This window comes from Cyprinus carpio, chromosome B2 (assembly GCF_018340385.1).
Source record: "Cyprinus carpio isolate SPL01 chromosome B2, ASM1834038v1, whole genome shotgun sequence".
Classification (NCBI taxonomy): domain Eukaryota; kingdom Metazoa; phylum Chordata; class Actinopteri; order Cypriniformes; family Cyprinidae; genus Cyprinus; species Cyprinus carpio.
Genome location: NC_056598.1, coordinates 27,489,137 through 27,512,815, shown reverse-complemented (window position 1 = coordinate 27,512,815; position 23,679 = coordinate 27,489,137). Strand labels below are relative to the sequence as shown.

Below are 23,679 nucleotides of genomic sequence, written 5' to 3'. Positions count from 1 at the left end.
GAGTGTAGAAACATATTTCAATAAACATCTCTCTATCTCATTATTAATGTGTGGGGTTTGCATGTACTGTACCACATCAGTCAAAAGGTGTTTAATTAACTTTTAAATAAAGACGTTTTGCATACAACAAATTCACACTTTAACTTTGAACCACATCCTTTCTTTCTCACAGCAACAGCGCTGGAATAAACCACTTCTGAATTCAGCAAAACACACTTTATAAACACTTACACACTGCACATTTTGACACCGACATCAAGGTGCATACAGAAACACAAATGACAAAAGGCTACAAAGAGGAACCTCTGTTGCTTGGAAATAGTGAGATGTCATTAGAATCAGATTTAGCAAGCTCAGTCTGTGGCGGAAACATAAGCATAAAAAAAGTACCAGAAACTTTCCGGTGCTCAGTCAGTTGACACACTTCCTGCTCCTACTCAGCAGTACATGTGAGTTTACCATTTCACTAATGAAACAAAAATGGATCAGAATGAATGAAGGATGAGAAATGGGAATATCCTCGTAACCTTATTTAGATGAAAACAGAAACTACTCTGGAAACTAAACACGTGGTATGTTATCGCCATATACCTGCATACTTAAACCACACAAAATACACAATGTCAGAACAAATGTCATGTACAAACTAAAGATGATTAATCTTTTCTCAGATCTAACTTTTTTTATTCAACTTTTAACTAGTTGTTGTTTTGATGGTTGGGTGTCAGTCAGTTGCTGTCACTTCCGCTAAGGTTTTCACAATCACGTGCCACAGCATTTTGTTTTATATTTTGCACAGTATATTTACATTAATGCATTTGGCAGATGCTTTTATCCAAAGCAGCTTACCTGCATTGAAGGAACTTTATACATTTTATCACTTTCATTCATTCCCCTAAAATATAATTAAAAGTGTGGTAGTGCTATCTTTCTTTTAAATAAATGGCACTTTGATTTTCTGTTATCTAATGCAGTGAATGCACTTAAGACATCAAGGGCCAAATGGACCAAACTTGGCAAATCAGTGTCAGACCATAATCTGAAGGGAGTGGAAAGTTCTGCAGGTCCTGACCAGAAATTTAGGGGAGGCAGAGGTCTAGTGTCTCTGTGTAATTTAGCCTGAGGGTGGCGCTCTAATGTTGCTTGATGGGCTGTAACTACACAAGTAGAAGTTTTGGTAGAATGCACACCTTAATTTAATATTAATTGTTTGAATATTGATTTAGAATGTTGTGAGTTTAGAAAAATTCAGAAGAGAAAAACAAAAAGCCACTTAGATTCTCTGAATCAACTTATTTCTTGTAGAAACAGAAACAGACATCTAACAACAAACTTTATCAGTCGGCAAAAGAGATCCAGAGATGCCTCTCAAGATTACAGTATTTGTAGATATGAAAGATAAGACAAAAAATGATCAGCTTTCCCAGTTTTTACTCCCTCTCAGTCCAGTGTTTACTTACTTTCTCTTATTTATTTTCTGTTTCCTCATCTGTGAGTGTTTTTACAGGTCAGAGCGGATACATTATGTACTTAGATTAACAGTGCAGAGTTCATTAACCTTCTCTCTGTCAGTCTTCCAGCTCACTGGGTTGCTGTAGTTACACATGATGGAGTCACCACTGCAGCTCAGTCTTAGAGTGTAGTTATCAGAGGATGTTAAGGTCTTCTGGAGAACAGCTGCTACTGTCATATATAAAGCTGACGGTAATGTTACTTCCATTACATGTAAAAATACAGGGTTCAGGACTGGACCAGTGTAAGTTAAAAATCAGGACTAGAGCTTCAACTGCATCTGAAACACACATGTATTGAAAACGTTTAAGGTCACATACACGGATTGAGTAAACTAAACATTAAAAATTAAAAATTACATTTCAGAGAGAATAAAACCGCCCTTCACTTTAGTGATTGTTACCATCATTAATTAAATATTTATCATAGTAAAATTATACAGGATTTTGTACCTTTGTTGTATGTAAGAAGAACAAATGACAGGAGCAGCTTAAATGTCATCGCAGCAAACACAAACATACAAATAAACAATGATTCTGTGCATGTAACAATGAAGGAAGTTAAATCTGTAAGTAATGGGACTTCAGCTTCATAAACGCGGAAGAATCTCTGTATCGTTTCCACTTAGCATTAGTGCCAGTTCAAATGAAAAACCATGAATGTGAGAGGCAACTTCAGTGTTCATTCAAACCTGAATATTTTCGCATTACACAAAACAGTTGGACCCCTGCACTGGGAGTTGAAGAGGTCCCCATTAGGTGACAGTCTAGCAGCTGCTGTGAAATGGCAGACATGTCAGTGAGGCTGTATGATGCTATTTTGGGCTTTGGTTTGCAGTGTTGTCTAAAACATGGCTGCTTACAGATATCTGACTTCCTGATTTCAGTTCCTGACTCATGACTGGTCCCACAAAAGTTGTTAAACCTCTTTCAGTCTATACATTAAGTCATGATTTATGATTGGTCATATTACATTTATCTGTTCCCTTGTTTTAATTAAATCAAAACAAGGGAACAAAGTAACACTATAATTGCAAGGGAACAAATTAGTGTGTACAAATTCTTTATTTGTGGCCATGATTATCTAAAATCAAGGAAATTAGTTTCAAAAACAAGGGATCAAATTCTTACTTTGTGGGAATTAATTCTTAATTCGTGGATAAATGTATTTTTGTCTGCATGATGTATGGGTCTCTGTAAGCTTCATCCAGGGCTGGCCCAGGCTCTGCTGGTGCCCTAGGCAAGATTTTAGATTTTTTCTGATGCTCTTCTTTGCATCGCTTCCTGCCTTGTGCCCCTGATAATTTTCTTTTTTCACTCATTTTTTAGAAATGATACTTTAAGAGCACATAAATGGCAAAACTATTTTAACTGCATGCGCCATGTATTATGAATGCGTAATGATAATGTATTATAATTACGTCATGACCAGAAAGTGTTTAAATTAGTCCAACGTGACATGTTGTCAAATCTTTTTCGTTGATGTCAATTTTATTTTATTCTAACATTATTTTAATCAGTTTGATGATCTATCAGTACTAAAATTATGTTAACTGTCAGAAATTAGTTTGCTTAATATATGGGAGAAGGAGCGCACGATGGTCACACGAGGGCGCACTTCCGACAAAAAAAAAAAAAAAACAACAAAAAAAAAACACTTTCCCACGGCGCCCCCCAGTCATTTTGCACCCTAGGCAACTGCCTATGTCGCCTATGCCACGGCCGGCCCTGGCTACTATTATAAATAAATAAATAAATGTTTCACTGGACGAGAAACATATGGTCAGAAATAAGATTAAAGGTCTCCATCTAGTGGTTTTCAGTCAAAATGGACTTAAAAGATTTGTACATTAATTTGGCAACTCTACAAGAAATAGCTACTTGCGGTATAAGTCATGTTTGTACTGGATATGTTTGAATTCAAATGTGAGGTCAATATTATACCTATTTGCTAATTTTCATGTGGAGCACGACCGGGGTTAGTTGTCACACTCTTTTTCACTTCCATTAATATTGCTCACTTTGGGGTTATTATTATTATTTTTATTTTTTATTTAGAAGTTATTAATTTGTGTAACATAATCAAATTCAGAATTAAACAAATAAATAAAAATTCAGAATTCACACAAAAATATTAAGACAGTTTGGTTGTGGATGTTTGAAAGCAATATATTAAATCAGTTCTAGAGAATAGTAAAAGTCTGTAACATGATGGAGACTACTGCAAAGAAACTACAAACATGACACAAGAAATAGGAAACAAGAACAGAATGGGGCAAAATGCAATTTAAAAGTCAATATAAAGTACAGCGATAAAGTAAATCTTTGTCAAATACAAAACATGGGGCATGTAACAAAGGAAGCCATTTTGAGATCAAGTCTTGTGATAACTTCCCCATGCATGACAAATAGCCAGTTTCATTTTAAGTGTCATCGGGTGAAATGGCGGATGGTTTCTCATTTGGTTGTTTGTACACCACTGAATAAACTGTATGGTCTATTTCAGGGGGGCCTGCAGGTTTTTGGTGTTGTCCTAATGTACTGTAGATTGTGATGGGTCGATCATTTCCCGTTTTCTCCCGTGTCTGGTCTTCAACCTAACGAAATACATTGAGAAAGTGTTTTTTTTTTTTAATCCCTTACTGAATATATATATATATATATATATATATGTATATATATATTATATATGTGTGTGTGTGTGTGTGTGTGTGTGTGTGTGTGTGTGTGTGTGTGTTCTGAGTTGTAAATATAGAGTATTGGAGTACGTTTTAAAAAAAAAAAAAAAAAAACTTTTTTTCTACTTCAGATTTTCATGCTTAATTCAGTGTGTTACTTGCTGTTCCTTTTTAATTGTTTGTGAAATTAAGAAAGTACAAGGAGATCAAGCAAGAAAACAAAAGTACAAAAACAATGCACAGTTACCCAGGTACATCAACAGTTTCATCCACAGATGTAACGCACAACAAATATATAATAATATTTCCTGGGACATAACAAATAATAAAAAAAAATCTAAATGCCTTCGACCGTCTATAGTTTCATCCTTTAACATCGACACAACCTGTGCATTGTGCTAAACGTTTTTTGAAGTGAAAAAAAAAAAAAGTTCTTTTTATTAATAAGTTGTTCATTACACTGAGAAAAAAGTTTCTTTTTAATAATAATTTTTTGTTATATAATTTGAGTTTGTTTAGATGATATGTTTATGTTTGATATGCTGTTAAAGATAACATGAAGAGATATGTTTGAATAGGTTGGGAACCACTGATTTGTAGATGGAAGCTTTTGTGTTACCGAAACCAAAACATTAATACATACAAATAACCAATTATTACAGAAATGGATGTACATGATATATCCTCCCAAAATTATTTTGAACATGATTAAAAAGAACTACACAGCATGAGAGCATAACCATGGTGTCTGCGAGCTTAATGATGAAGCTTACCTCAACTTGAGCATAGACTGAACTACATTCTGCTACCTCCTCCTGAGCACCTGTGAGGTTTAGAATGTACAGCTACATATCAGAATCAAGACTTATCAAATAATAATATAAAAATAATATATTAATTTATTTATCTTATGTTGGCTTTTAATTCCAAACTGCTCTAAACTGAGTTTCTTTAGTATTATGTTGTGAAACGTCTGCATCTGAGGCTTTCCTCATGTACAGGTGGTTATTGTAAACCATTTCATAAATGAAGACAATATTCTACAGTATTACAGTTTACCAAAAGAGAGGGGGGAAAGCATAAATCTGTTTTCATCTTTTTTTTTTACTACTTTACAAAAGCAGTAAAGTACTTAATTGATCAGACTGATGAACAGAGATCAGTTTTTCATAGAGAATGTATGTGAGGCAACGTGGACATACCTTTTTTATACTTGAAGTACAGAAAGACTGAAAGACACAGCATTAAAATGCACACTGCCGCCAAACCAACTACTGGCCCCAGGAGAGATGAATCAATCAGGTGATTGTCTGAGCCACTCTCTGGAAAATAAGACATATGTCATTAAGAACTACAGCTGCCAGTTCAGTTGAGCTGTTAGACTAGATTTATGAATCCAGAATTAGCTTTTTGATTTGAGAGATGTTGATGTGCACTCTGAATGATTGAGTGTCTCTATGTGTTTGGTCAGATACCTTTATTAATGCAGAGTTCTTTGATGTTTATTCTGTCTTCTTTCAAGCTGACAGGGTTGCTATGGTTACAGATGATGGATTCCTCACTGCAGTCCAGGATGAGAGTGTGGATCTCATGTGATGTCACTTCCTGTGGAGAGCATCTGTTGTTCTGATAGCTAGAGTTAATCATGAGCTCAGGAGCTCTGCATGTGAAGTTCACAGTACAGGAGTCACTGCTGGACCAGTTTGAGTTCACAGTCAGGACAGGAGCCTCCACAGCATCTGAAACACAATTTTTTTTTTTTTTAATGTAACACATACATCCAATGATCAACTATAAAAGAAGCAACCTTGTGCTTAAAATGGAAAATATAATATTCTCACACTATATCACATAGGATATCGTGTTCCAGTAGCCTAGCTGTTTATGGAATGTACATCATGGCTGCGTTTGCATGACTAAAACTTTGCACATAAACTAATGACCAAAAAAAAAAAAAAAAACTTTTATATATAATTAACAGTTGTGTCTTCTTTTTAAGTACATAAACATTTTATTTTACTACCTATCCTTTATAAAATTGCACAGAATGTCTTTTGCTCTGAACACAAAATTACACTCACCTATAACAGATACTCTGTATGTAACAATATCGTTCTCTGTTTCTCCACTTGCTCTTGCTGTGTAGAGTCCACTGTCTGTCTTCTGCATGTTCTTCAGTGTTACAGAGAAGGTTTTATCATTAAAATCCACTCTGTCCTTGTAGGAAGAGTGAAGTCTTACTTTTTTAGGTTCATTTGTATATCGAACTATAATCTCTGATTTATCATTTTTCCAGGATAAATCAACAAACTCTGGTAGCTCTTGTGTCTGTATATGCAGTTGAACAGAAGTTCCCGTCTGCACAAACACCGAGATCTCAGCATTGAACCCTGAGGAGAGAGAAAGATTTCGGAAGAATTTGTCCTACAGGCCAAATGAATTCACCAGAGTTTTGTTATGCTATTAGCATAATGAAAATGTTATGCTATAATGTACATATCTGGAGCTATTTGTCTCTGCTTACACAAATAAACAATAGGTTGGAAAGATTCTCCTTCAGACATATACCATGTACTCTGCTGCAAACTGATTCTCACATTTTTTGTTATTAATATTAGATTTATTGCAGAGACAGCAAAGAAAATAATATATGCTTTTGTTACATTTCTTGTTACATTTTATATAATATTACATATTTTAATGAACGTTTTACCTGTTTTGAAGGTTAGAAGACAAAGAAGAAATCTGAGTATGTGATTTAATGCCATTGTCACAAATGTCAAACTTAAAAAGAAAGAGAACTCAAAATCACTGCTGTTGCAATGACTTCCTGATAGATACTGAAGTTCACTCAGAAAGGAACCCAAATTCCTAAAACCAAATTCAGCAGCAAATTCTGTTACTGGCATCAATATGCATATAAGCTAAAAAGAGGAAACTGCACAGTTGTTTGGAAATGTAGAGATTTCTCATGAAAGGGTTTTAGCTCAGCTTGGTCTGTGATAGAAACATAAGCAGTATGGAGTCAGTTGAGACTCCAGCAAAAACACTTCCTATTCCTACTCTGCAGTATGTGTGAATTTACTATTACACTAAAAAAAGCAAAAGTTGATCAGAAATGGGAATATCCTCATAACATTTGATTTAGATGCACACAAAAACTATTCTGGAAACTGGAAGTTCTGGAAGTGATATTATGGCAATATACAGTATGTAAGGATCTGCACACTTTAAGGGATAGTTCACCCAAAAAAATTAAAATGGTCATCATTTACTCACCCTCAAGTATGTTCCAAACCTGTATGAGTTTTTTTTTTTTTTTTTTTTTTTTACTGCTGAACACACAAAAAAATATTTTCAAGAAAACTGCTGGAAGTCAATGGAGAATAGCAACCATTTGATTATCCTTTAGACAATTTTTTTTTCTTTTCTTTTTTTATTTTTATTTTAGTTCATGTTAAATAATGTAGTTAACCAAATATAGCGAATGGAATTCCAAAAACGTATCTTAAATGCAGATAAAAAGAGGGCCATATATTCTTACATATACTGTAATATTTCCATCTGGTAGAAAACTGTAAGTCATGCTTCTGCTTTGTGTGAAAAACAGACCAAAATATCACTCAGTCTTCCCATTTGAGTCAAAAATGAGTCAAAATGCTAAATGTTAATAGGGCTGAACTCATATTTAACCAGGGACATTCCCTAAATTTTAATTAAAAAAAAGTTTCTCATGGTTATGTGAGAGAGGCATGACGCTTCACCTTTATTTACTCATTCTCCAATGATTATATAAATTCAAATAATATTATGAGCTGCTTCAGTGCAAACTAAAATGTACAATAAAGTCAGAATACAGTTAATTACACAAACAAACAGTTTAATGGTAATAAGGAAACTTCAACAAAACAATTATCACTCATCACTCATTACTAATGAGTGACTTAAATTTGTATGCTTGGCATAGTATGCTAAAAATATGTAAAAAATTATTTTAAGATATCTATTGACAAACGCACATTTTTACACAGATTTAACCTTCGCTATTTATGCACAGGTCATCTTCCATGACTGCTGAATAATACACTGTTGAATAAATTGTATGGTCTGTTTCAGAGGCAGATGAACTATCTATTACATGAACTTGTCCACATCCTGTATGATCGTTCTGTTGGGCACCTAAGAGATTTAATAGAATAGATTTAGAAAGTGACTTGCATACAAAAAAAAATCATTACTGAGGCTATACAGTCATTTATTTTTTATTAAGACAGACGCACCCCTTTAACTCTTCTTGTAAGAGCAGCATATTACAGGAACAGCTGTGAAAACCAACACTGATACACCAGCGATAACCAAGAGCCAATGGAGAGGAAAGGGATCATTGTTTTCTTTGAGATTCTCTGCTGAAATTATATCTTTCACATTAACAGTCATCAGAACAATCATATGCTAAAATTAAAGATACTTTGTAGTTTTTTATTAGAGAATAAACTGCTAAGAATTCAAATATGGACGATGTAAGAGTAGTTATTTACTTTCATGAGGTGGGCAAAGTTGGTGAATCTCTATTGTGTCATTCTTCCAGCTAACTGGGTTGCTGTAGTTACAAACAACTATGTTCTCAAAACAATACAGAGCTAGAGTCTGGATTCCAAATGATGTCACTTCCTCCTGACTGCAGTTGTTGTTGTGGTGGATTTCTTTGATTGTACGATCATGCCCACTGCTTGAGATGTTCACAATACAGGCGTTAACACTCATTCTGGTTACGTTCCAGTTCAGAATAGGAGAATCCACTGGATCTGAAACATACAGAAAACTTTGCATGAAGCTATAGCTTAAAGGTTTTTTTTTCTTTTCTTTAATTCGCTAGGACCCTGTACCGTGGTACGGAGCCCGTGAGGTCACCTGTAGAAAAAAAAAAAAAAACAATCCGTGCCGACGATTTTGCAATCCGTCCCCTCAGTTTATAAACTGTACTCACGAATTCTTAAATTGTTCCCTCAGTTTAACAAATCGTGCCCAAGGATTAATAAACCGTACCAACGAATTTCCAATTCTTACGCTCAGATTTTGCAAACCGTACCCTCGGTTTTTGAATCCGTACCCACAAATTCATAATCCGTTCCCTCGGATTTGTAAACTCACGGATTTGTGGCCCCGGCCCCACCGGCAGATTCATTTGTGTTTATTAAACATTATTTTTCATAGTAGTCTATGAGACCATGATCCGCACTCACAAAATAGTCTTCTTTTTAGCATTAATTTTACTTTAATCACCAATAGGATAAGACACCGCCGCCTGTGTTTTATTGAATGTTATTATGTGGAATAGGCCTACAGCAAAGTGTCTTAAGTGATTCTCTATTAATTGTAGTAAGAGGTGGAATACAACGATTTAATAAGAAAGATGTGCATCAAAATCTTGTTTAATTTGTGATAATCTTAAAATTTGATTATTATTGTATAATAAGCCTGGCATTGGGACTGACTCTGGAATAATTTGTTCCTCTTTTGTAAATCGTTTTGGATAAAAGCTTCTTATGCATAACCTGTATAATAATATATAATAATAATACAAATAATAGTTATTATTATTATTATTTTAATTTATAGGCTAAATAAATTAGTGCACTTAAGACAGTTAAATGTTTGTCTCAAAATAATTCATGAATGCTTTATTTTTAAATAACCTTTTACAGTTTTAGAAATGTCTTTGTGTACTATTCTTTCTTAACATGAAGACTTACTTTGGTGATTTTATTATACTACGCTTTTTCCCCCAGAGTTAGATGCATGCTTCACTGTTGATGTTGTTATTAAATAACTAGGCCTATTATAACATTGCATTCAGTTAGAGAGCAAAGAATTAACTGCATAACCGGCAGATTATTTCTTTTTAACTACTTCTCACCAAACTCTCTCTAAACTTTCCTCTTAAATTTCCCCTGAATTTTCTATTCTTCTTTTTAGCATTTATTTTAGGCTATAAAACACAGACGGCAGTGTCTTATCCTATTGGTGATTAATGTAAAATAAACGCTAAAAAGAAGACTATTTTGTGAGTGCGGATCATGGTCTCATAGGATAAAATGAAAAATAATGTTTAATAAACACAAATGAATCTGCCGGTGGGGGCGGGGCCACAAATACGTGAGTTTACAAATCTGAGGAAACGGATTGCGAAAGCGTACGCACGGATTATGAATTTGAGGGTACGGATTCAAAATCCGAAGGTACGGTTTACAAAATCTGAGCGTAAGGATTGGAAATTCATGGGTACGGTTTATTAATCCGTGGGCACAATTTGTTAAACCGAGGGAACAGTTTAAGAATTTGTGAGTAGCCTACGGTTTTCAAACTGAGGGGACGGATTTCAAAACCGTCGCCATGGATTGTATTTTTTAAAAACTCCTCACACAGTAAGTACAACAGTACGGAGACCGGGAGGACACCTGTAGGAGAAAATAAGTACCAAAATTTCAGTATTCGGTACCGATACCAGTGAAAATCCACGGTTCTCGGTGCCAATTTCGGTACCAAAGCAAAACACAAAAATATGAAAAATTAAAAAAACAACACTTTTTATCACTAAAAATAAAACCAATGCCATTCTTTATACTTATTTACAATTGTGTTTAAAGTTTTTCTACAAGTAATATAATTATGAAAAACAGTAAACAAGTTTCACCCAAATTTAATTTGTCTTTTAATTAATGAAATTTAAACACATTTTATTTTTTGTTAAATAAAGTTAATTAAGTTTAATTAAAATTAAAACATGGAAGAAATATTGTGTGATTTATTTCTTTAAAAAATAAAGTTTTATTCATTTTTTCAACAGTAGTAGCAGTATCACATACATTCTACTAAATAATAATAATATTTCCAGCACAATGCCTTTATGTAAAAATGAACTTTTATTTTGACGGGTTCCTTACACTCTATTTGTGCGGCACTCCCCCGCCCCATATATATATATATATATATATATATATATATATATATATATATATATATATATATATATGTATATATGTATATATGTATATATGTATATATGTATATATGTATGCAAATTCATTTTCTGCCAGCAGGAGGCGCTTTAAGAGCGGGAGAGATACAGGATTCTCCGGTAACGGCTGCAAAACAGCGCTGAGCTCACAAACGCTGCCTTATCAAGCATTACATAAAATGAAATGAAAATGAAATCGAAAATTTTCTAAATACAATCGGTTTCCTTCTGAAATACAGTGATATAAAAACACCCGCATCGGTTTTTGATTTTGAAACGTGCAGTGCTCATGTTTATTCAATGAAGTCAAAGCCTTTTGGAAAATCTATTTGTGGCTCAGTTTTGATATTGTAATAAATCACTGTGTGGGAAACCCTGGGTTGCCGTGAATACCTTTAAATTGACACTGGTTTTACTCAAATGAAACGGTAAAATGCTTGTGAAGTGACTCAGAACAGTTCTGGTGATGTTGTTTACGTATTTATGTCCTCATTGAGACGCAGATGCTGAAATTACTGCAACGCGCTTCAGTCTATGTAGTAAACAAACCCGCACGTCTCTGCCATTCATTCATTCACACAGAGACTCGCAGAACAACAACAAAATAACTTTTGCGGCTTAACATTAACAGTTACTGGTCCATATGGAGATCTGATTTGATTTGATTAATTTATGCTAACTTTGACAAATTCCGTCACTGTCCATATTAAAATGTAAGTTTCATGCTCATGACTGGATTTTGAGATTCCGTCTGCGTTTTCTGCTTCGCGGAAATCATAGCGCTGTATGTGTCAAGAACCGGGTTGACCGGGTACTCGGTACCACCCGTACTTAAAGAAACCGTGACATTTTCATTTTTTTAGTACCGACTTGGTACCGAAGTACCGGGTCTTTTGACAACACTACAATCCATATTTACAACAAACTGAGGGGACGGATTGCAAAACCGTCAACACGGATTGTATTTTTTTCTCCTACAGGTGACCTCCCGGGCTCCGTATTACAGCACTCTATGTGGGATAAACTGTGGATAATTTTTCTTTTCTTTTTCTTTTGCCACAATACTGTAGATTCAGTCACTAAATTTCTCAAATTGCTTATTCTTTTCTCACTCAGACACAACCACTGCCAAAACTCTATGGACCTACAGGCAATTTGCACATTTACATGCTCTTTTTAAAACTGTTAAACTTAGTCCAAAACTTAACAAAAACTAAATAACAGCAATTTCAATATATGTATATATATGTTTTATAAGTGACAAAGTACTGTATGTTTGTTGGGTGATAAACTTTGCTAGTGTTATGGAATAAATTAATATATCTAAAGTGTTTAGGTAGTTTTAGTGCATTTTGATGTAACATTTACTGTTGTGGCAAGATGAAAGTTGGTTAGGAGAATACTGTGAAGGGTTTTGAAAAAGTGACCTAAAACTGATGTATGTCCGAGATATGAAAAAAAAAAAAAAACCTGTAATATGGAATAATAGCCTTTTCAAAGTGCATACTGTAGCTAAGGTAAAGCCTGTGCTAGTCAATTAATGCCTTATAAAATACATAAAATGAAACTTTCATTCCTACCATGTCAGCCCATTCCTTTTTTTGCCTGTTCTTTCGCTAAATTATTCTAATGCTTTTCAGTTCCCTTAATGAGTGAGCAGACGTTCTATATCTGACACCTTTTTAGATGCTCTGTTTACTTTTACTTTTAGTCATTTTGCAGACACTTTTATCCAAAGTGACTTACAATTGGGGAATTCATAAAGTGATTCTTCTTAAAGATGCAAACAGACACATGAAGTGCTTGTAATACCAAGTTTTAGGCATTGTTCAAATAAATACAAGCTAGAAAGGGAAGGAATAAATAAAGAGAAAGACAGAGATTTATAATTTTTTTTAAATTTAGGATGAAGTCAAGTATAGCGTCGAAAGAGATGAGTTTTCAGCTGTCGCTTGAAAACCAAGAATGGTGAACAAGAATGTCCTAGAAAGTGATTTTGAGCCTCTCTGTGATGTTACCACAAGGCGTCGCTCACTTGCAGATCTCAGACTTCTGGAGGGGATGTACAGTCGAGGCCAAAAATATTGGCCCCCTTGGTAAATATGAACAAAAAAGGCTGTGAAAATTCATCTGCATTGTTAATCTTTTTGGTCTTTTATTTAAAAAATTCACACAAATGTATCCTTTCATTGGATAATAAGAGTTTAAAATGGGGGAAATATCATTATGAAATAAATGTTTTTCTCTAATACACATTGGCCACAATTAATAGCCCCCTTTTATTCAATAATTTTTGAAACCTCCATTTGCCAGTTTAACAGCTCTAAATGTTCTCCTATAATGCCTGATGAGGTTAGAGAACACCTGACGAGATCAGAGACCATTCCTTCATCCAGAATCACTCCAAACCCTTTAGATTCCCAGCTCCATTATGGTGCTTCTCCTCTTCAGTTCACTCCTCTCATTTTCCGTAGGGTTCAGGCCAGTGGACTGAAATGGCTATAGAAGAAGTTTGGTTTTGAGCTCAGTGACCCATTTCTGTGTTGTTTTTGAGGTTTGTGCTTGGTTATTGTACGGTTGGAAGATCCAAACATGGCACATTATAAGATTTCTAACAGATTCAGTCACTTTTAGATTTTTTATCTGTTGGTATTTGATAGAATCCATGATGCCATGTATCTAAACAAGATGTCCAGGACCTCCGGCAGAAATATAGGCCCACAACATCAAAAATACAGCAGTATATTTCATTGTACACATGGGGTACTTTTTTTCTCTATGTTCACCAAACCCATCTTGAGCGTTTGCTGCTAAAAAGCTCATTTTTTTAGTTTCATCTGATCATAGAAGCCATTCCCATTTAAAGTTCCAATCATGGCTGATAACTGAATATGCTTTAGTTTGTTTTTGAATGAGTTAGGAGAATTTTTCTTGAAACCCTCCCAAACAACACGTGTTGATGTAGGTTCTGTGTGACAATTTTTTAAAAGGCTTTCTGAACCAGAGACTCAACTATTTTCTGCAATTCTCCAGCTGTGACCCTTGGAGAGTCTTTAGCTACTCAAACTCTCCTTCTCACTGCACATTAGGACGATATAGACACACATCCTCTTCCAGGCAGTTCTGTAACATTTTCTGTTGGTTGGAAATTCTTAATTATTGCCCTGATGGTGGAAATGGGAATTTTCACTGCTCTAGCTCTTTTCTTAAAGCCACTTCACTAATTTGTGAAGCTCAATTATCTTTTGTTGCACATCAGAAATATATTCTTTGGTTTTTCTCATTGTGATGGATGATTAAGGGATTTTGGGCTTTGTTTTCCCTCCTCTTTATATTTCAGTGAAACAGGAAGCCAGAGCAGGATGATTTCATGTTTATAATCATGCTGGAGTGCTCAAAATTGTGAATATGAATGGGAATATACTTCAGAGATATTTTACTCATAAGAATTTATAGGGGGGGCAATAATTGTGACCAACGAGTATTTGAGAAAAACATTCATTTCATAATGATATTTCCCCTCCGTTTTAAATTCTTATTATCCAATGAAAGGATACATTTTTGTGAATTTTTTAAATAAAAGACCAAGAAGATTAACAATGCAGTTTAATGTTCACAGCCTTTTTTGATCATATTTACAAAGGGGGCCAATATTTTTGGCCTCGACTGTAGATTCGTAGTAGTGAGCGGAAGTAGGTGGGTGCTGAGCCTGTGGCTGTTCTGTATGCAAGCATCAATGTCTTGAACTTGATGCAAGCCTCAACCAGTAGCCAGTGCAAGGAGATAAAGCATTGCAGTAGTCTAGCCTAGAAATGACAAGGGCCTGGACAAGAAGTTGTGCAGCATGCTCCATTAGAAAGGGCCTGATCTTTCTGATGTTGTGCAATGCAAATCTGCAAGATCGAGCAGTCTTTGCAGTCTTTGCAAAATTTAGATCAAGGTAGCTGAATTCAAAAAGCAGCATCACAAGACAATTTGTTTCAAGTTAGCTTCACATTTTAGTCAATGTAAAAATGTATTTGCTTCCATTTCCAAGTGACATTAATAATCTTTACAATTGTAAATTCTAGAGACTGAAAAGAAATGCATTGTAAACTCTGTAAGCATGCTAAAACTAAAATTACATCTACCCGCTTTGTGCTGTTTCTGTAACATGATAGTGCTAATTATTTTGATATTCTACTCTGTACAGCTTCAAATGCCGGGTCACTCTTCTCCATTGGCGCCGCCTTTGTCAGGTGTTTTTTTTTTGTACTTTGTACTTTTGGTGAAAAATAAATGTAGTGAAGTTGAATACTTTAGGTTTATTCTACTCAAGTAAAAGTAAAAGTAACAATTTAATTATACTCAAGAAAGCAGAAAAAATGCAAAAATGTACTCAAGTACTATAACAAAAGTATTTGTAATAGTTACTTTCCACCTCTAATTTTGAATATTGTAAACAAACAACATATATCTACCCAGTTATGGAAATGAAACTTGAATAGTCTATGACATACAGAAGATTTTAAATGCCCCTCTCTATAGCAGCAGCTTCTGGTAAGTGCTTAAATGTACTTATTGATGTAGGAAGGATATGTGGGTTTCAGGCAGTCAGCTTTCTGATCTTTCTCACCCACATCTCTGTCTATAAGCTAAAACTTTGGTCTGCAAACACTTACTGCTAAGGGCTAGTGGTTTGTAAAGTTTAGTTTTGTAGGTGACTGCAAGAACAGACTAGAACAGCAAGGATCAGAACAGACGTACAGGACTGCATTTTAATTTTGTTTTTGTGTTAATATGCAATGCATTTTGAAATTTTCCAGTCTAAGTGATTTAAATAAGGTTCACCGTGTGTTTCACACAAAATGCTTAACTTCCTCTTCTAGACAGTAGGGACTGTAACATCATCACAGCAGGTCAGACTCCATCCGACTGTTGCAATGGAAATCGGTCACTTTCTTGTGTTCTTCATTACAGTTCTGATCTCCAGCACAGGTACCAAAACTCATTTACTTTGCTCTGATTGTTAGTTAATGGTTATTTATATGGTTACGTGAAATACATGAAAATATTCCTATTTTAAGTGATGATTTATTTCCATAACTGGCTAGATGCATGGCATGTACAGACCTCTGGAGGGGCATGGGAGAAATTGCATTCCTTGGGGCACATCAATAAGACCGAAAGGGCACTTTAGCACTGACTATTAAAGGGGCAGGGGCAGGGGCAGGGGCCTTTAATTCTGTTAAACTGATGTTCCAAGCGAGTAGTGGTGAGCCGAGGAGATGATGTTTAGATATAATCAACAACAAATCAGTGTCTGAAATAATCCAGCTAACAGCCGGTGTTCAGTTTTCCTTCGGTGTTGACTCTTCAGGACGTGGTGAAGTTTTAAATTTGATAGAGTAAAAAGATGCCATTTGAAACTAAATTGAACGTGGTCAGTTGAAGAAAAATCTGAAAATATACCCAACAAAACAATCAGCACTCACTCAGATCACCGGTATTAATATATCCATAGACTTATAAAATAGATTTTATGTTACATACTTGAGGCATGTTCCTTCTTCCAAAAATGTTTAAATACTTCTGGTACCGTTGGCCACGTAATTTCAAAATTCAAACAGCAGCGATCCCACAATGCTATGCGGTGGCTGTTAAATAATCCTTCTACAGTGTTACAATAATATTACAGGACTGTCCGTAAATTTCCCATCATGCATTTGCATTTACAGTAAAAACATGAATACAATACGTTGTTGTAAAAATGACATCAATTGCTAACAGTGTGGGACTATGTGATGTCCATTGCAAAAGGAGTAGGCTATTCATGTTTGCATATATTTGTACTGTGAATAATATTAATTATCACCTACACATTAAAGATCTCTATCTAGTTACTCTATTTAGCTACTGAATATGAAAAATCTTTTTTTGTTGTTGATTGTCACTGTTTGGTATAAAGCTTTGATGGACTGATAAGATATATGTTGAAATACATGTTTATACATAACATTAGAAACTAACAGACCAGAAATGCCTTCAAAAATAAATAAATAAACAAAAAATTCAGATTCTAGCTAAGATAACAGCTCCATCTATTTGAAATATTATGCACAATAAATTATTGTATGGGTAAAGGTTGTATTTAGCAAAAATATTAACCTGATAAACAAAGGCACGATGCATTCTTTAAAACGAACACTTCTTCTTGTTCTTCTCCTCAGCATACGGACCTGGAAACCATGTGTTCATACAGACAGGGGACTCTGTTGAACTGGATATAAAAATTAAAACAATGCCAGAGTTTAATCAATTAGTCTGGACGAAAGATATATCAGAAAATATAGTCAAATTCTTAAGTCAGTCTGGAGATATAAAAGAGCACAGTTCATATAAGAACAGAGTGGAGTTCAATACTGAAACCTTCTCTCTAACGCTGAGGAACCTGAAGAAGACAGACAGTGGAATCTACATGGCAAAAACAAAAGGAGAACAAGAAATATGTGTTGCTAAACACAACATATCAGTTATAGGTGACAACATATTTTACAATGGTTATGACATTTTCAGATGAGAATAGCAATAGAATTGGCATTATAATGTAAAAGAAACAAGAGTATATGAAGGATATTGTTAGCTGTGCATCTGCTTACAGAGAAAAAAAGTTTACAGTATTTATTTTAAATCTCAGGCATATATGCAATGGCAAAGACTATTATTGTTTTATGCAAATGGGAGAAAATAAGTTTTTAACTCTCTTGATCTATAAAGAGCATCTAAAAAGTGTCATAGAAAGTCACCCATCATGGCACCAGAATAATTTACTGAAAGAAAATTTTTAAAGATATTTTATTTCACTTTAACCCTCTGGAGTCGATTAACGCGTATACGCGTTTTGGGGTATTTTCTCCTGATAACCCCGAAAAGAACTTAAATTACACTTTCAGTTTTGATCGTACAGATAAGTGCAATACATCAATCGAATCTGTAAAGGGTCTACTTTTTTTTGTATACAGACATAATAACAACAAAAACTTTGTGCACTTATAAAATAAAGATAACGAACAAGGAGTGCTGTCTGCAGCCTTTGTCTGCGCTGATCTTCCAGATACAAATGCGTCATTAAAATGAACTGTAACTCAGTGAATACTCAACGAAGAGACATGAGAGAGATATCTATAGAAAGCCTGACATGTCTACTTTTAAACTAAACAAGTGCTGCTGAAAAAACAAATATTCTGTGATAAAGTAATCCATATGAAAACAACGCGATGTCCGTTTTTCACATCTCCCTTCATTATCTTCTAATGCGACCACGCCCCCGCGCCGAGCGCGCTTTTGAGATTCAAATGTTTCACTGAAGCGCGCGGCTTTTGAATACGCCCACACAACAGAAGACAACGCAGCGAGACTGTTCTTCAAGTTTTTATTATTTTACTGTTTGCTTCGCGATGAGAGGAATAAGACATAATTCACCCCAAAAAGATGTGATGTGGTTGAGGATTTGAGATTTGGATTTCCTCAGAAAAAAGAATGAAGCACTTTATTCAGCAGAGTTCATAAACATGAGTAAGCCTCTTTTTATTTATTTATATACTTGTACTAGTTTTCACATAACGTGTAAACATTTTACTAGTTAGACTTTTTCCAAAGACTTTTTCCAAACTATAATTCCTGACTAAATGTATAATCAAGTGAAATATTATGAAGTTTCAATAACAATATACACTACTATACCATTCAAAAACTTGATGTAAATAATATAAATGTAACAATAAATGTAACTGTAACAAATGTAACAATCATTGCTGTTCTTTCAATTTATCCCCCCTAAAAAACCTAAAAAAAAATATTCTCAGCTCTTTTCAACATTAATAACAATAATAATAATAATAATAATAATAATAATAATAATAATAATAATAATAATGATAATAATAACAATAAACGTTTTTTTGTAGAAAATAAGATTGTTAAAAGGATTTCTGAAGGATTGTGTGACTGGAGTAATGATGCAAAAAATTCAGTTTGAAAGTCAGCTTTGATTTTTCCTAATAAACTGTTTAACTGCACTCACAAGTGAATATTAAATTATGTTGTGGGATAATTAAATATATTCTAAATAAACTACAAACATAAAATTATATAGATTTATTTTGTCCTCACATTCTTTCTTGTAACTCATCCCTCTCAGTGACACAGCTGACTGAATGGCTCATTATGCAGCTCATTATGCAGGCCTTTGTCTTCTCAGGTGTGAATTCATGATAGTTGACGCCTACTCGCATATGACTTTTACCAACAAAAAGTGTCTTCGAAAATTTAAATCAATATATTGTTTTCTGTAAGTGAGTAAACAAGATGATTTTCACATCATTTAGAAAAAAAAAATTCTAGGCTACAAGCTCCAGTTCTCAAAATTCCTGGGAACCAATGTTCTGTATTGTGTTTTATTGCCTTTTTCAAGTGATTTAACATTTTTAGTTTTTCACTAACCAATGCATAACATTTTTTTTCTCAAAAACACAATCATGTACATACATGCTGCTCACATATTATTATAGCCTAGTTTGTGCTGATTACAGTGAGATTAGACTTTAGCCATTTAGATATTTATAAGAAACTGAAAAAAAAGGCACAAATGTCAGGGCATGACAAAACTTCTCCAGGCCCCAAAAATACCCTTAGACTCCAGAGGGTTAAGTCAGGCTTCACCTTAACTGAAACATTCCCTTTGAAAAGTCTTAATTTATAACCTCTCCACGCAAAATGTTTCAGATCCAGTGGATTTTCCTGTTCTGAAACAGAACTTCACCATGATAACTGTTAATGCCTGTATTGTGAACGTCTCATGCAGTGGGCGTGATCATACAATCAGCGACAGCTACTACAGCAACAACTGCTCTCGGGAGGAAGTGACTTCTTTTGGAATCCAGACTCTAGCCCTGTATTGTATAGAGAACATAGTTGTTTGTAACTACAGCAACCCAGTTAGCTGGAAGAATGACACAATAGAGATTCACCAGCTTTGCCCACCTCATGAAAGTAACTACTCTTACATTGTCCATATTTGAATTCTTAGCAGTTTATTCTTAAATAAAATACTAAAAAGTATCTTTAACTAGGATATGACTGTTCTGATGACTATTAATGTGACCGCTTTCATTTTAGAAGAAAATCCCAAAGAAAACAACGGTTCCTTTCCTCTCCATTGGCTCTTAGTCATCGCTGGTGTATCAGTGTTGGTTTTCACAGCAGTTCCTGTAATATGCTGCTCTTACAAGAAGCGTAAAAAGAGTATGTCTGCCTTAATGAAATAGAAATGACTGTAGCCTCAGTATGATTTTTGGTATGCAAGTCACTTTCTAAATCTATTCTATTCTAAATCTCTTAGGTGCTCAAATAAATGATCAGACAGTCTATGCACAAGTTCAGGTAAGCTTCAGATATTTTTTGTATAGCTATCATATAAAATTAATACTCTTAATTCAAGAATGAATTAACGAATCCCAACACACAATTCTCTAGAATGTAGAATTATGCACTTCATTTTCAAATTTGTTCAGTAGGAAGGTGGTGTCCACACAATATTAGCCATAGAGTCTAAATGCAAATATGCATGTACAGAAGGATTTATATGACTGTTTGACTGGATTGCTCTGCAGCCGACGAATGAAGTGCGAAAACCCCTGGAGATGTTGGAGAAATCAGCAAATCCTCAAACTGTGTATGGCTTTTCAGGGGAATACAAACAAACTCACAATACCAGTCAGACAATCCCTAGTCCTCAGGTAAGAAAAAGAGGGACACATTTACTTCTTCATGCAGATGTTTTTATGCAGAACCTTACAAATATAGATAATGTCAAAAGGCCAATTAAATATGTTTGCTACTATTTTATATATTTACTATAGACCTATATACATATATTCACAGATACGGGAACAGGCACAAACAGAAAATCGCCCCAGCACCACCTACAGTACAATAGGACAACACCAAAAGCCATCATTTGCCTCTGAAACAGATCATACAATTTATTCAACAGTGTGTAAATCCACGCAGGGCAGACAACCTGTGCATTAATAGCAGAGGTTAAATATGTTAAATGAAATATTTTTTAGGATATTTTTAAAGGGGTCATATGACGTTGCTAAAAAGAACATTATTTTGTGTATTTTGTGTAATGCAATGTGTTTATTCGGTTTAAGGTTATTATTTTCCCATATTGTTTCTCCTCTATGCCCAGCCTTTCTGAAACGCATCAATTTTTACAAAGCTTATCGTTCTGAAAGGGGGGTGTGCTCTGATTGGCCAGCTATCCAGTGCTTTGTGATTGGCTGAATGCCTCAAGCGTGTGACAGAAATGTTACGCCCCTTACCATACTGTGAAAACAAAATAACCAAAAACCAATAAAACCCATCATAAACGAGGCATTTGTTGGATCCATTGGGGACAAAATTACTGATTATAATGACTTATACTGTCTTTTTAAGCATTGCATTGCGTATCACGCCATGTAAACATAAAACCATGTCTGCATTTGTGATCTGAGAAACAACAAACAACAATTGCTACTCTACACTGCTCAAAAAACGCTTTGAAATGAAAAAGTACATAAAGGCTATAAGTCGGAAGCGCCAGACTGTCCTTGCAAAGTTGGAATTGCCCCACTTTATGTGAAACAGACTTGTATTCATTGTAGGCTACTCTCACAGGAAACAGTCCTTGTCCTCCGCAAAATGCGCTGCACACATTTGAATATTTGGGTTGATCTGTTCTGGAACAGTGTTGTAAATACAACTTTACCACTGATTTCTAGTTGTGTCCTCTTTTGTAAGGCCAAACTAAGTAGCTGCACTTTCACGAGGAAACAGCATCTCCACAACATGGCGCCAATGGCAACAGAGAGAATAAAAGTTAAGCCTTCTTTCTTTGCGTGAACATTTGGGCAGCGTTATGCAAATCTTCCCACATCGTGACGTAGACATGTGGGGGTGTGTTTAAATGAGGCGTTTTAGGAGGGTGTGGTTGACTCTTAACTTTTATAAAGAATATCTCTTTGGATTTGAGACTTTAGTCTTCACAACTTTACAGAACCTCTTTATGCACCACTCCAGCTTTTAACACTCCAAAGAGAAAGGAAAAATGAGGATAATATCGGTGATAAATGTTTTGTTGAAGTTGACTTTGTTGCCATTAAACTGTTTGTTTGTTTAATTAACGGTGTTCTGACTTCTTTGTACATTTTTGCTCTGAAACTGCTCATAATATGAATTGTGTTTATATAATCATTGGAGCATGAGTAAATAAAGGTAAGGTGTCATGCTTCTCTCTCTTATAGCCATGAGAAACATTTATTTGTAAAATTAAGCAAGAAGAAAACCTTTTTGTGTTTAGCAGAAGAAAAAACTCATACAGGTTTGGAACAACTTGAGAGTGATTACATTGACAGATTTCATTTTTCAGTGAACTACCCCTTTAAGTGTGGAGATCCTTACATACATTATATTGCCATAATATCATGTGTGTACTTTCCAGAATAGTTTTTGTTTTCACCTAAATCAAATGTTATGAGGATATACCCATTTCTCATCCTTCATTCTGATCAGCCTTTGTTTCATTAATGAAGTATTAAACTCGCATACTGCTGAATAGGAAGTACAGTCTCAACTGACGGAGCATCGGAAAGTTTGGTTCTTTTTTTAGTGCTCATGCTTCCTCCACAGAGCTAAACTGAGCTAAACATTAATCTCACTCTCATTTGTTCTCTTTCATTTTCATTCTTATTCATCTCTACATCTCATTGTTATATGCTGTACCAAAAGTTTGTGTTTGCATGTACTGTATCCATAACGGAAACGGCAAAGTTGCTTGAAAATGGTGAGATGTAAGTTTTAGTATATTTAGCTCAGCTCTGTCTGTGGAACGTGAGTATTGAAAAATGTCCAGAGCTCAGTCACTTGAGACTCTTGCAAAAATATTTCATACTAAGTATGAAATGTATGTGTGAATTCCTTTACCTTTGAGGTTCAGCAAGAACTCCTGTGAAGTCAATTCAACAGCAGCGATTTAGTGTTTCATTTTAAGTTTTTAATTTGTGACTATGACAACAATTCTCCAACTTAAATTTCTTCTTTGTATTCTGACCATCAAAACAGGTAAAACATGTTCATTATAATATGCAATATTTACAAGAATAGTAACCAAGCAAGCATACATTATTTACTTTTCTTATGCTGTCTGCATTAAAACTCATATGAATAACAAAAAATGTGAGAGAATCAGATTGAACCAGAGTACATGGTATAAGTCTGAAGGAGAATCTTCCCTCCCTATAGTTTATTTGTGTAAGCAGAAACAAATAGCTCCAGACATGTGCATCATAGCTGTATTAAATTGTTAATAAGCTATTCTCCCTATAAGAAAAAAAAAATGTATTTTTAAATGGTTAAATAGTTTATTTATTTGATCATGACCACTTCT

The 23,679-nt window shown here is 34.6% G+C and overlaps 2 protein-coding genes across 3 annotated transcripts; one reads left to right on the top strand and one right to left on the bottom strand.

Moving 5' to 3' along the window:
* Positions 1 to 201: 201 nt before the first annotated feature.
* Positions 202 to 7,075, bottom strand: LOC109111602 (SLAM family member 5-like). 2 transcript variants are annotated; one of them, XM_042718980.1, is made up of 6 exons: positions 6,903 to 7,075; positions 6,271 to 6,579; positions 5,665 to 5,928; positions 5,392 to 5,511; positions 4,963 to 5,012; positions 202 to 1,792 (listed from the first exon to the last, which is right to left on the bottom strand). In XM_042718980.1, the coding sequence occupies exons 1-6, from the start codon at positions 6,955 to 6,957 to the stop codon at positions 1,775 to 1,777; spliced, it is 816 nt and encodes a 271-aa protein (XP_042574914.1). In that variant the 5' UTR covers positions 6,958 to 7,075; the 3' UTR covers positions 202 to 1,774. The 2 variants fall into 2 exon arrangements, with proteins under 2 accessions (XP_042574914.1, XP_042574913.1); XM_042718979.1 differs by lacking the exon at positions 202 to 1,792 and adding an exon at positions 3,655 to 4,108 and having other exon boundaries at positions 6,903 to 7,066.
* An 8,794-nt stretch (positions 7,076 to 15,869) lies between these two features.
* LOC109111591 (natural killer cell receptor 2B4-like) lies at positions 15,870 to 21,462 on the top strand. The gene is made up of 7 exons (XM_042718965.1): positions 15,870 to 16,184; positions 17,417 to 17,725; positions 19,971 to 20,237; positions 20,364 to 20,489; positions 20,587 to 20,627; positions 20,858 to 20,983; positions 21,129 to 21,462. Exons 1-7 carry the CDS (start codon positions 16,130 to 16,132, stop codon positions 21,276 to 21,278), a joined length of 1,074 nt encoding a protein of 357 aa, XP_042574899.1. The 5' UTR covers positions 15,870 to 16,129; the 3' UTR covers positions 21,279 to 21,462.
* The last annotated feature ends 2,217 nt before the right edge of the window (positions 21,463 to 23,679 follow it).

What these genes read in the sequence shown, in the direction of transcription:
- LOC109111602 (XM_042718979.1), bottom strand. Translation starts at nt 6,957, where the DNA reads ATGGCATTAAATCACATACTCAGATTTCTTCTTTGTCTTCTAACCTTC. An exon ending in TCTTCTAACCTTCAAAACAG is followed by an intron (nt 6,580 to 6,902) that starts GTAAAACGTTCA and finishes CTCTCTCCTCAG; the next exon opens with GGTTCAATGCTGAGATCTCG. An exon ending in CAGTCTATGCTCAAGTTGAG is followed by an intron (nt 4,109 to 4,962) that starts GTAAGCTTCATC and finishes GTATTTCGTTAG; the next exon opens with GTTGAAGACCAGACACGGGA.
- LOC109111591 (XM_042718965.1), top strand. Translation starts at nt 16,130, where the DNA reads ATGGAAATCGGTCACTTTCTTGTGTTCTTCATTACAGTTCTGATCTCC. An exon ending in AGTTCTGATCTCCAGCACAG is followed by an intron (nt 16,185 to 17,416) that starts GTACCAAAACTC and finishes TCTTCTCCTCAG; the next exon opens with CATACGGACCTGGAAACCAT. An exon ending in GCTTTGCCCACCTCATGAAA is followed by an intron (nt 20,238 to 20,363) that starts GTAACTACTCTT and finishes CTTTCATTTTAG; the next exon opens with AAGAAAATCCCAAAGAAAAC.